At 34.7% G+C, this 14,173-nt stretch overlaps 1 protein-coding gene across 1 annotated transcript; it reads left to right on the top strand.

The window, feature by feature from the left end:
• Window positions 1-1,018: 1,018 nt before the first annotated feature.
• Window positions 1,019-12,694, top strand: LOC146002900 (uncharacterized). The gene is made up of 4 exons (XM_083140981.1): window positions 1,019-1,135; window positions 5,863-6,011; window positions 7,749-7,959; window positions 8,882-12,694. Exons 1-3 carry the CDS (start codon window positions 1,084-1,086, stop codon window positions 7,944-7,946), a joined length of 399 nt encoding a protein of 132 aa, XP_082997107.1. The 5' UTR covers window positions 1,019-1,083; the 3' UTR covers window positions 7,947-7,959; window positions 8,882-12,694.
• Window positions 12,695-14,173: the final 1,479 nt, after the last annotated feature.

Here is a 14,173-nt window from a genome sequence, read left to right as displayed (position 1 = left end):
ACGTAAGAATCGTACATAAAAATTCGTTGTTTTAAATTGTACGTATAGCGTGACATTATTAGACTGCAGAAAAGAATCAGACAGTGGTGGCAATTGGGTTCCAAAACTGATGGGGGAGGGGGGCAAGGATAGTTTATTTTTCCTTGGTACATAAGGTTTAGCATAGTGTGGTGGCGAAAGTGGCAAAATGTAGTTTCCACATTTTTATTTTTTTGAGGGCACATTAGTGAGTGCTGCGCTTATGTAGACATAGGCGCGCACACAGCCAGAATTGACAATGAAAACTGAACGGTGCCAGTGACAACAAAGTGATTAAGATTTTTTCGACAATTTTAATTTCGATAGTATTCTATTCTTCATTGAATGTCATAATACATGGGGGTTATTCCTGAGTAAACAAAAAATGATCTATCAGACAATTCGATTATTGATGGCGGGAAGAGAACCTCCGGTGTGGCGAATTTTCCAATGTAAACAACTGGAATGCAGATCGTCACCGAGCTTATTTTCTTATAAAAGATCGGAAACAAAGTGGATCACTCGAAATTTTTAAGTGATATAGAGAAACAAGGTACCTAGAAAAGATTGGCTATTTCCCGGATCCTTTGGATGCAGATATAAAGGGCGAATACTAATATTTTCCAATGCAGTGTTGATCTTCTACAATCAGCTGTGTTTTTTAAAAGACTTGTCCAGGTTGAAATGAAGCTTATATGAAATAATTAAGTTATAAACATTGAAATACTTCGAACACCCGTGACCGAGTGGTTAGCACATCGCGCTGCAACGCTAGAGGTCCCGGGTTCGAATTCCGCTCGGGCATGGTTGTTTGTAAATGTCCATTTCATCCCTCATCCCCATCATCGCAAATTAGCTAAGAGGCACAAAACGCGAAGTAAAATAAAACAAATCAATCAATCAACATGATTGGTATCATGGCGCGGCAATGATCGTCTTTTTGCAGAGTGCAGATGTTGCGCTAAATGCGGTGCGCATTATTGCAACACGTACGGCTGGTTGCTTGTCAATTTTTGGTGTAGTTTGAATGTTGTAGCGAAAGTTGTAGTGTTTGCTTTTTGTACGATGTTTTACGTAAACCTGTTATTAGTGATTTCTTCTTTATTTTATCAGAGCGGTACGTATTTCATAAACAAAACCTCCAACTTATAGTTTCTTCACATAGTATAAGAATGGATCGAAATAATGGAAACTGTTCTATTACTACAAATTGATCGAATACTAAAAAAAAAGTACAACACAAGTTGTAGGTATTCAGCATTGATTGAGACAGGGGAGAAAGAATTGACATTGTATGATTCTGTATGCACAGAAGCAATGGAATGATAATGTTTACCTTTCGAAATGATAAACAAGTGCGTCAACATTCTTTCGGTAGCCCTAGAACTACACCTTCGATAAAAAGGGTTCACCCCGGATCATCAATAAGACGCAAAATACTACATGTAATATCGAAATTTAAAAGAATGAAGTACTCCAATAAATCAAAAACCATATGTACAGATGGGATGAAATCGAGAAAGGATTTGGCATCCTTCCCTAACGCACAAATAAAACATTCAAATATGAAACTACAAGTTTCAAGAGACTTCAGACGAAGAAAATTTGACAAGTTTTCATTTATATATGTGGGTGTTTTTTTTTGCCTGTTGGAAAAATAAGGATGAAGCATGATGTAGCTAGACAATGTTAAATACCCTGTAGTATGCAAATGACATTGAGGTACTTCACCATACAAACTGCTTAATTGTTCGATGAGTCATTTCTGTGGTGTTACTATAACCTATTGCAATTTGTTTTATATTGACGTAACATGCTGTGTGGCACATTCAGGTTACATAAGGTTTATGTCCAAATAATTGGCCAAAACTTGAATATTGTTAGTGTTAACTAAAATCTGGTGAAAGCTTGTGTTACATATTTTATCTACAGTATATGTAGATAAATCTTTAATAGTTTGGAAATAGAAGCATGCAAAGATGTGTAATAATAATAATTTAACTTGGTGCATCTTTATTTGAAACTTGTGACAATATGCAATACATACAACCTACACTAAAATAAACCACAAAGCCCTTAATTACTTTTTTATTTACTTATATGTTTGTATATGATGAACACTTTCTGCTCACACTTTGATTTCATGCACCCTAGCAAATGCACTCATGTCACAAGAACATGAACTAGTGAATAAGTTAAATTATAGCAATTACTATATTATGCCAATGTAGCAAGTTATGAGCGACTATATAGATACTTTAATTGCATTTACTGCATTCAAATTAATATTATCAAAATACTAAAAAATACATGTTGATGACAGGTGGCATGGAATACCACATTTTTTTATGTTTAAATGCTGCTGTTAGTGATTTATTTCACAAAATAATGAGTTTAATTTGGGGTACTACAGAAATTTGAGCCATTATCGATAGTGTTTCTGTTGTAATAATTTTTGTAGTGATAACTCCTATTTGCGGCATAAATAATATGTATTACCAGTTTGTTTTGTTAGATTCTTTGAGTCATATCTCTCCTTTCCATGTTGATCATTATTTGATATTCATGAAAAATATTGTTAAATTCAAAATTTTATAATTTATAGCATGCAGTTTTGTTTTTATAGTACAATACTAATATTTTTATTGATAAAACGTCGATAGCGTCCCAACACCTCTCACTCGTTTATTTCGTCATTTTTAACATTCGTACTTACCTATTCTGCATTTCGAAAGATTCTTCAAGGTGCTATTTTGCTTTTTTCACGAAAAAAGTTCAATTTTTGACATAAAGAGTAATTATGAAACCATTGATGTTAGCCCAAAAAATTCACGAACCATCACGGGGACGAGGTATGCCTACGAGGTTAGGTTAGGCCTGTTACGTTAGATTCCATTAGTACTCATTTTGTTCAATTTAGCATATATGGACAACATTGTATTTTCTCGACGAAAGAAAATACCAACAAGAACTTCTAAATGCTACAGAAACTCATTTTGGGAAGTAGTTTCTTGTGTAAAAATGAAGAAATCCGTTGGGACGCTATCGAAGTTTTACGTTTTTGTTTTCTTCCGATACTTCTAACAGATTGATTGCTAAAATGCTTGTAGAAGTAAACAAGTTTTTTTTTTTTTGTTGTGTTCAAGTTCTTATTATTTTTGTAAATGCTTTTTAGTTAAATTTTATTTATTTTATTTTGCAGGTGAAAAGCAGAGACTGAAATGGAATGTAATGGTCTCTAACAATATTATTTATTTTTTCCAAGTTATGGAATGTACTTGGGTGCTTTTCTGGAGTTTGGAACATTGGTAAATGCTTTATTTTGAGCGTTTGTTATTAATTTCTTTGCAAGATTATGCTTTGCTTCCGTAGATTATGTGAACTTAAAGTATGCTATTTCCAATTTGAGATAGAATGTGAACATGAAATATGCCATAACTGTACGGAACGCAGTGTTACTGAGAATGGAAGTGTAAATAGGATTAGTGGACCTGGCCAGACACTATTGGTAACTTTCCATTTCTGCAGATGAGATTTCTGAATGAATATTGTAAGTTTCAGTAACACTGACGGTTAAACTTTACTGCCGTGTATCCACCGGAAGTTGTGGTTTGTATGTGGTAAGTCAGCGAGCGTATGTTTATTTTAGTAAGTTGATGGTAGGTGGCTCTGGTGATGTTCAATTAGCTAGTGCTTGGTAGTTTGTTATCAGTTGCCGGTCGAGCGTATTTTACTGGTGGGTCATGTTGGTATGGCCTCGGCTTCTACGCCCGCGGACGTTGAATTTGGTGAAACTGCTGTAAATTTTCACCAGTTTATGTTCCAGCTAATTGTGATTAGTAAGGTAAGTTTGATTTCTTTTTATTTTGGAGTAGGTAATTTGTGGTTGTAATGTAAATTTTTTAGTTTTCGTTTAGTTTTAAATTCGGGTACTCATAGAAATTTAGATTTAGTGATTTTGATTTGGATTGGTTCGGGGGTTTGGGGGCGGAGCCCCCAACAGTAGTATAAATGAAGATTTTTTAATTGCAAGTTTTTATTGGAGTGGTTTATTATTGTGTTTAGTCGTTCCCCTTTGTGTTTACTGGTGTCGTTCCCCTTTGTGTTTACTGGTGTCGTTCCCCTTTGTGTTTACTGGTGTCGTTCCCCCTTGTGTTTACTGGTGTCGTTCCCCCTTGTGTTTACTGGTGTCGTTCCCCTTTGTGTTTACTGGTGTCGTTCCCCCTTGTGTTTACTGGTGTGGTTCCATTTTCATTTTTAAGGCGAATTTCTTCCTTGTGTTTATTGGCGTGTTTCCTCCTCGTGTTTACTGGTGTGGTTCCAATTTTATTTTACTGTGTGTTGAAAGGGGTAAATCATTTATTTTTTTGTCGTTCCCCCTTGTGTTTACTGGTGTCGTTCCCCCTTGTGTTTACTGGTGTCGTTCCCCCTTGTGTTTACTGGCGTGGTTACATTTTCATTTTTAAGGCGCATTTCTTCCTTGAGTTTATTGGCGTGTTTCCTCCTCGTGTTTACTGGTGTGGTTCCAATTTGATTTTACTGTGTGTTAAAAGGCGTAAATGTTTTTGTGTTCGGAAATTGTTAACTTTGTATTTTTAATATGGCAGTTCGTTTTTGATTGGTTATGATGCGAGTTTGGAATGATGACGTGATTTTCAAAATGGCGGCAGGTACTTCCGGTGGAGTTACTACTGTAAATTTTCACCACACTGACTTCCAAATTAATTTTAAGTAAATATTATGATCTGTTAATCATAGTTTAAAAGCAATTTACTTGTGCACAAACAGACGTTGCAATATAATGCAAACCATTTGGTTGAGTGGTGAAAAAGTTAGCAATATTTTCATATCTAAAACAACTAGTAAAAATCTGTACTTATAATGACTAAATATTTTGTTGTAGTTGACATAACATTTCTTTATTTAAGTATTGAAAGCCACACATGTGAAATATGTTGAAACCTTGAGTATTAGAAGGATTTAGTCACTGCAAGGAAAAGTACTTCACTATGTGAGCAATCAACATTAACATTCCATAATATAAACCCTGTAGCTCAACTTGTGTTTGATATAAGATAACTTCTTGTGTGACGTTAATTCCCAATGTCACTTTTGTCAGGCTTTATAGAAATGTGCCTACTATTTTTCATATTTAAGTAGCTCTTCAACTTTCCTCATGAGAGATATGGATTTTTTTTTTATCCTCTATACTCTACAGAACATTCTACTTTAACTTTTACTATACAGGGTATAACAAAAATATGGTGCAAAACTTCATGATAGATTCCTCATTCATAGAGATGAAAAAAGTTTATATCAACATGGATCCGGAAATGCGCAAGTACAGTGTGGTTATAGTTAAACTTTCCATACAGAGACCTCTGGAGCCCATTGGAGCATCGAATTATGGCGAAACTTGGTACATATGCTATGGAGACTATGCAGAAGCGAATTCTAATAAAATGATAATATTCAAATTTTCACGTCCAAAGGCTTATGTTGACAGCCACATATTGAACACTACTGTACTGACATGATCTAAAAATTACATTTTACATGTCCGACATCTACTTATTATTCAAGCGCCACATTTCCACCTGGTGGTGAAAATTTGAACTATTTTCTTTCATCAGCACAGGCTCAGGAGAGCTCCGAGAAGGGAAACCACCATGTACTAAGAAATTATGCTTTTCCGGACTCATATTGATATAAACTTTTTTTCTTCTCTATACGTGAGTAATCCATTCATGAAGTTTTGCTCCATGTTTTTGTTACACCCTACATATGAATGGACATATACATCAGATTTTGGCAATAACATGAATGCTCTTTCCTCATACCAAGGTGCTGTGGATGAACCATGTGAAGATTTTGAAGGCAATGTAGTTGAACATGGAATGTACTATGTACCTGGACCAAATGTGTGTTCGCAATGCGTGTGTTACCATGGCGAACCTGAATGGTGCAAGATGATGTTTTGTCATCCACCTTATGTAAGTATATATACACACACATGCATGTGCAAATTACAATGCTTTGTGTTTAATTGTAAGTTCTACTGTGTGGTTTTTATGCACACAGCTGGAAGATGGAAAATAAATATGTAAAAGTTTGGATATTTGTAAAGGCTCTTGCCTAGGTTGATTTTTGTCCAGTACCCGGGAAGCCAACGGTTGTTTTCCCTCAATGACTTCCCTGTTTGAAAGGTAACAATAGGGCTTTGCCTAGGTGGTTGGGGGTGGGCTGTTTGTCGGAGGTATAAATACTGGGTTCCGACTTGTTACGGGTGCTCAGATCTCAGAATATTGGCATCGCTCAAAGGCTCAAACAGGTTCTCCGATACAAGGCCCAATGGAGTAAGACAGTTTTTTTATGGATGTATAGATATACACGGAGTGAGCTCCGTATGTATAGGGACCTCTACGTGATAAACTGTGGGGGCGGGTTAGCGCTATGGTAAATAGTGCGCTCGTAGCTCTAATAAGTTGTACTGCACGTAATACAAGGACGGCGTAGGGACCTATGCATGATAAACTGCGGAGGCGGGTTAGCGCTATGGTAAATAGTGTGCTCGTAGCTCTAATAAGTTGTACTGCACTTAATACAAGGACGGCGTAGGGACCTCTGTATGATAAACTGCAGGGGCAGGTTAGTGCTATGCTAAATAGTGCGCTCGTAGAGTCAAGTCCTGATAATTGCATTTCTGTGTGATGGGGGGAAAAGGCAACCTGGGGAGGTTGTTAATGGAATGTAACGAAAAAGATGTATATAACATGAAGGGTAGAGGTGTAAATAAAACTGTACATAAAGAGATAACTGCATGAGATGTTATTCTTGCCAGCAGTTCATGGCACGGATTGACAAATGTAGGTTGCTTGGTCACTGTGACACCTGAAAATTTTCACGTGGCATCTGCATTTTCAAATTGTGTTCCAAAAATGTTCCCTTATGGACATTTCCATTACTTTTTTTTTAAAAAAAATAAAATAAGTGCATTATATGTTTATGTTGATTTGCATTTTCTAATCATGTGTATCATTAGATCAGATTAATAAACATGCCTTACATTTTTGCACTGTTGCTAGCTGAATTTTCCAATATACAGCAAAATGGTAGACTCTGCCCTATATTAGATTATATTTCATAGTTATTCATACCATTACTTAGGTGCTTTATTTGCGTTCATGCAGAGTTTGTTTTTGCGGGAAACGAATGAGCCAATTTTGTCACTGCATTTGTGAGACTGTGCATAACGGTAGAGGTTTCACTTAAGTCTTTCATCCGTTTGCAAGTGCTGTGACTTCAGCCTTCAATATGAGTGATTAAACTTAACATTACAACTGTGTGAGCTCCCCAGATAAATCTGTAGTATGCTTGAATCCATGTTTTTACGATTATCACAAGGAAGTAAAAGTAAAGTAATTATATGTTTATACATGTATTGCAAATAAAATTTTTGTTCAGTATTAAATAAATATATGTTCATATTTTGTATAATCATAAAGCTTACACATCTAGGACAAAAATAAAACAAAATGAAAATAAAAGAATATTCATGAATATGTTAGTAAAACCATACTTGTATCTCACAGATAGAGCATGATTGATCATGTTCCTTTTCAAATTTCGGCCAATCAAAGGTTAACACTGCTTATTTATTCATAAATCTCACTTTTAATTAATTATCTTTAGTTTTGTGAAGTATTATCTTCATGTATTGTATCTTGCAGCATTGCCTCCAGTGGGTTGTTGGAACAAGATGCTGTGAATTCACCTGCCTCGAAGGTCCTGCAGCGAATGTAACCTATTCAGAAATTAATGGAACTTTTAATTATACTCTTGAAACAGATGCCGATGGTTCATACATCTTATCAGCTTCAACTGCTATTTTAATGTTGATGTGCCTTGCTTCAGCTCTGGTTCAGTGATAAATCCTCTGAGGTGAGTGTCGATTTTATGTTCACAAATGTGTATTGATAGCCTGTGTGGGAAATTATTGAATCGATAAAAGAACGATAAAGTTTTATGCATTTTGTGCATTACAGACGATTTTATGGGGTTGATAATGCCATATTCATGAAAAAGTAGTTGTTTTCGAAATTACGAATTGTACTGACAACATTGGTCATGTCAGAGGTCAATACCAGGTGTGCCAGACATCTGGCTATGTTCCTCAATCAATGTCCAGATGAAATAAAGGATTGAAATTTATCAAACACAAACCTAACATACCCATCTTTCTGTATGATAAATTTTAACTCATCAAAATTTATTGAAATGAGATATACCTTAACTTGACACTAATATCTCATGTTTGAAGAGAAGAAACTCTATATTCACAATGCTCAATAACTCAGTGCATGACATTTGTTGTTATATGTGGGAGGAAAAATAAGAATATGAAGAATTGTGTGATGAAAGTCACACTATAAGAAATAACAAATATTTCCGGTAAACTAGTCATCAACCTTTGCCGTTTCCTGCCTCTGGCTGGGTCGGTATAGAAGTCAAGCGTTTCCATTTTTTACTGGTCTTCCACCACTCCTCTCTTTCCATGGTGTTCCAATCTTGTTCTCTTCTCCTAACACTCTCCACTATCTGCTCTTTCCACCGACATCTTGGTCTCCCCCTTGGCCTTATTCCCACTCCTTCTGCATTGTAAGCTCTTACTGGTAGTCTTTCTGCATCCATCATCTTCATGTGTTCATGTGTAAACTGGTAATAATCACAATGTGTTGATCTGTGTTGAATCACAAGTTTATGGTGCGGTATTGATAATTACATCCTTACTGCAATTTCAATATCAAAATCCATATTTAGAATCAGGAGAAAACCTAAACTTATTCTTTTTTAAAAATTTCAGGTTGATGTTATAGAATTTTTTGAACTATAGCCAACGTAACATCAGTTAAACATCTTGATCTACAGGTGAACATACTGAAACAAAAACTCAGCTGGGAATATTCCAAAATAGGGAAGATAATGTCAATGGAGGTAATGTTTTAACATGCTCAGATGTTGTTTGAATTGAGAGCACTTAGAAAGTAGTCTGTTTGATTCATTTTCAATTTGAGACAAATAATAATACTTCTTTGATTAAGTAGTCTAGTCCAGTACATATGCAAAGTAGTATTGTGCTTATTGTTTCCCAGTTTTTTATACATACATAGCTAACACAACCATTGTTATAGACGTGGGATTTTACACTATATCTTATTTTTCAAGTGTTTGTAATTTGTGATTTTATCTTGCTGATTAACGTGGTTTACTACACTAATGATGCAGGATGAAATATTAGAAATTGACACATGCAAGATAGAAAATCCAAGTTTTAGACACATTATCACTAAATCATAAAATGAATTGATTTCAAACAATCTCAAAATATCATTGAGCTTGATAGAACTTGAATTTTTTATTGTTCGCAATTTAATTTCTTAATGCAAAATATAGTGTGTTATAAAATTGTTGGTCAATTGTTATCACAAATATGTTATTGTTATGAAATTAGAAAATAAAATTACTATGTCTTCCTCTGGCTTAATTGTTTTATGTACATTAGAGGTAAATGCGAAGGTAAACAGATTGTCAGAAATAAAGCTGTTAGGTGCAAAATAAAAGAATGAATTAATTGTCAGAAATATTTTGTATATATTGGCTTTTGAGTTAGTAAAATTGGATCCAGGGAAGTTAAAAAAAATAGGAAGTGGTTTCGTTCCACATAAGATAGAAATGATCTCTGTAAGTTTGAAGTGTTGAAATATTGCACTTATTTGTAATAGTTTTTCTTGATAGGTGGTTGTGTGTTAATATGCATTAAAAATCATGGCCACTTTTAAAGTTCTCCAAATTTTGCATATTTATGACTGAACAAATGTTTTAAAAACTACCAAGTCTTGGGAACGTGAACAGAAAGGTTGATATAAGAGCATTTCTCAAAGATTACGTACTTTTTTGTTTCCATACATGCTTGAAGAAATAAACTTTGAACATAACAGTTACTGTTCACTTGTATAATGAAGAGATTTTGGTCCAGATTTTATGTTTGTGATTTCTCTATCTGAGCTTATTTCATCATCATGTAAAGTACAGATATCATCATAGAAAAAGGTGAACAAATAGAAATTTTCTAGCTCAAAAATTTGGAACATATACTAAATAATCATAAATTTTGGTAATAATCTAACTTTTCCTGGTTTTAACATGCTTTATGAAAGAAGAAAAAGGACAAATTTGTAATATGTGAAATTGACAATGAATGAAACGTGCTCATAAATAATGATTTCTCATATTACATAGCAATTTATGTTAATATGAGGCCAATTATAAGTGCTGAGGAAGATTTTTTCTCACAGTGGTGTTAATGAAAATGTAATGGACCGAATGTTATATTATTTGTGATTTGCATGTGTTAGAGTAATGGTCTCGTCATGATGGAAGTGCGCTAGTTGCTATACTCTTTTTTGATTCCAATGCTGTTACGTTGCTAACACCAAAACGTAGATCAACCCTCTTGTTACTCTTTAAAATAGTATATATTTAATATAGAGTATAGTAGATTAGGTACTTCCAACTCAAGTTTTAAAATGAAGATAGTGATATTTAAATATTTCGGAGCCATATTTGTTTTGGTGAAGAAATGCTTATATTGTAGAACTCTCCTTGTTTTCTATGGCTCACTGGTTGTCCAAGTTACCACACCGCATATTTCACCATTTGTATCGGAAATACCAATTAGGGCTGAACCGATACCACTTTTCAACCGATTGCCACCGATACCGATGGTTGAAAATTGTAATAATCAAAAGTTATTCAAAATATTGATTAATATCAATGTGCAAGTATTCGACTCCAGTTATGTGCATCAATTTACCACAAGTTTTGCTTTAAAACATACAATAATTGCACAAGAACATTAAAATACACGTTATGTATGTATTCACAAAATACAGTTTTTCACACAAAACTGGTGCAAAATAAAGGGTCTCTGCTCAGCCTTAATATAAATCCTTACCCACACATTTGATGTAGCATGTTGAGAAAAAACATGTTACTTATAATAAACTTAGGCTTGTCTTGATGTCAATTCGTGTTGAAGATTATAAGCGAAATCTTACATGATTTCAATTTTTGTGCAATTTTAGGTATAATAGAAATCTATATTTATTGCACTTTTCGTACGATGATTGGAAGTATTTACTTAATTACTTCACGATTCAATTGTGGTAATTTATTTTACTGAACATATTTTTTAATACTAAGTAAGCTTAGTCCTTGTATTGAGGATTTACTTGTAGAGTGATTAATTGTAAATTATATGACTGTGATATATTAATCACACTAATAATGTTCATTAATATTCTAGTTTATTATGAGGAATGAATTGTTACAGAGAAGTTGACTAAATTGTATTGTTGTTGCTAGAGATTCTATTTAGTATTTGCAGGAACATATTTTTGCTTCTGTAGTGTACTGTCTTCTAATGCAGTCAATAAGTCTTATTGACAGGGTCTTTCTTTTTTTTATCTTTACGATATTTCGATGAAGATTGCGGTTAATGTCCTAGTAAATGGTATCTTTGGTCTGGTTGACCAAAGTTTTGGTCCTGGACAAGAGAAAAATGGATTTTTTTTTGCTGCTCATGGTTGTGCATTTCAAGTGGCCCCGGTATCCACTTATGGTTCAGAAATTCAAGTTTACTTTCAGCATGATGCTGTTCTCCGATTGAGTCCATTCTTTTATTATTCATGCAAAATCAAAACATTAACTTTCTGTCATGTTTCTACTACTTTTGGCTAATTGTGGCGATGAAGATGAATAATAATTAGATGAATCACTAACAAAGGATCACCTGTTTAAAACTCGACATGCTTGGCTTACGTTCATGTAAAACATGTTTCAAAGTGGCATTAAGCAGTTCAGTCCATAAATAATTTAAGTACTCACACTTTTAGCACGTTTGCACACACACCGATAACATCCGCCCCCTTTGCCTCGGGCACTGAAAAAGAGGACACCGACCCAAGCCATAAATTTAGCTGGAAGTTGTTTTGAAGCAAGGCAGCCATGCCAATCCTACCATAATGATGCTTAACCTAGCACAATATGAGTTTCGTTGACACCTAGCAGTCTGTGTTTACATAATGGGAAAATCTAACATAATTTGCAAACTTGCTCCTCTGGGAGGGAGAAATTCGCATCAAAGAACGATATTTTGAGAAATTAAAAATAAAATGACATCCAGATCTCATTTCCGGTATAGGTACATGTCTTTCCAACCACACCCTCTCCTCTTCATCTTCTATTTATTCTCCCGTTTACCTCACGAGGAACATTTCATGGCAAGAATCGGCAGAAAGTTGTGGGGCACAAATAAAACAAATGTTCCGCTTTGTAGTCGACGAATCATCTCAAACCTTCTCTAGTTTCAAGGTTGAACTCATCTCGAAAAATAGATGCATAACTTAGAGTTATTTATTTATTTATTTATTAACACCTTGTTTTAAATGGTGGAGTTAAGGCTGTACAAAGCCTTTTCTTCTACTCAACCATACACATAAAATTATAGACTGCATTATTATATTAAGCACAAAGTACATTAAATCATTTCACATATGTTCACACACACACACATTATACTCATACACCTCTTACACACAAGTCTTAATGCCCTGAATATAACACACAAAATTACAAACATCCTAAAAATAATCATAATAATAAATTACTGTTACTAATTAATAATAATAATAATAATTAATTGTTATTATTATTACTTAGATCCTAGCACAATTCATCAGCATTTAGCATAATTTCACAGATTAAACAGCTTTTTCTTATCAGGAGGTTATCAGGAGCCCCGATTGTGACGGTGCGTGTGAAAAGCACGCTGCCGCGGAAAACTACCCCTGCAAAAGAACGGTGTGTGTGTGTGCAAGCGTGCGTAGGAGTTATTACATATGATGATTTTTTCTCTTGAATCTACCATGAGTTTATGAAATGATTCTCTAGCAAATTTTCCATATGCGTAATAATTGGACAATAATAGATATTGGATCGTACTCAACAAGCTATTGGTTATCATAGATTATACTAACTCTACGATATTATGACGTACATGACAGTTTTGGTTATATTTAGTGTGAAAACTAAACTAAATTATCAATTCATTAAAGTAATTCATCACCTCCACCTTGAGTTAAAATTAGATGAAAGGATCTAGTTTCAGTTAAGAAACAAAGAAAAAGCTAACTCCATCTAGCAAATTTTCATAGAACCTAGTAGGCAACAGCTAAAGAAAGACCAGATAAAGTTGTTACTGTGTTTACATGTGTGTATAATGTGCACGCTGGTTCAAAAATTATAATTCTTTATATGACTTAAAAAAAAACAACTTCTTACGTCACGTGCTGTCAACATTCTTGTTAAACAACACACAAAACACTTTAAATGTTTGTCCGAGCTTTCGACCATCTGGGGGCTGGTCGAAAGATGGCGAAGAAGACCTGGTCGAAATTCAGTTGTAACTACTTGCTGTGTCTGCCAGATGATGATGTTGCTGTTTTGCAGTGTTGTTAAGTTCCACGCTGAAAAATCCATCCTCTTTAGCCATCGATCGGAACAACCTGGAACTTACCAACACTGCAAGACTGCAACAACATCTGCCAGACACAGCAAGTAGTGTCAAGTGAGTTTCGACAGTGTTTTCTTTTCCATCTCGACCAGCCCTGATGATGGTTCCGAGATGGTCGAAAGCTCGGACAAACTTTTAAAGTGTCTGTTGTTTAGCATGCATAATTTTCTTATTGCTGGGTGTAAAGCTATTGTGATGTGGACAAAGATGGAATATTGCTGTGCATTATTCTCCATTATTTCTCGTGTGACCTATACCCATGTTGTGACCACCGTGTGACAGTAGGTGCACAGGATCGCCAGCAGAACCCACATCCTTGATGCAAAACATTCTGATGGATGGTGAAAATTCATGGAAAACCGACATTTCTCTTGGTGTCGTGTACTGTTGGAATTATTCCGTGTATAACACGCACCACAGTTTTTTTTTCTCCTGAAGTTTGGGAAAAGTGCACATTATACATGTGTAAATACCTTTACTACTGTCTAAGCAGCATTGGAAACTACAAGTGTTAACTTTTTA

The sequence above is a fragment of the Lepisma saccharinum genome, chromosome 19, assembly GCF_977018435.1.
Source record: "Lepisma saccharinum chromosome 19, izLepSacc3.1, whole genome shotgun sequence".
NCBI lineage: Eukaryota > Metazoa > Arthropoda > Insecta > Zygentoma > Lepismatidae > Lepisma > Lepisma saccharinum.
The sequence above is the reverse complement of the archived record's forward strand: the minus strand, read 5'-3'. Positions and strand labels throughout refer to the sequence as shown.

Coding starts and splice junctions, on each gene's coding strand:
- LOC146002900 (XM_083140981.1), top strand. CDS start 1,084: ATGTTTTACGTAAACCTGTTATTAGTGATTTCTTCTTTATTTTATCAG. Junction 1,136..5,862: donor TTCTTTATTTTATCAGAGCG/GTACGTATTTCA, acceptor CCTCATACCAAG/GTGCTGTGGATGAACCATGT. Junction 6,012..7,748: donor TGTTTTGTCATCCACCTTAT/GTAAGTATATAT, acceptor TGTATCTTGCAG/CATTGCCTCCAGTGGGTTGT.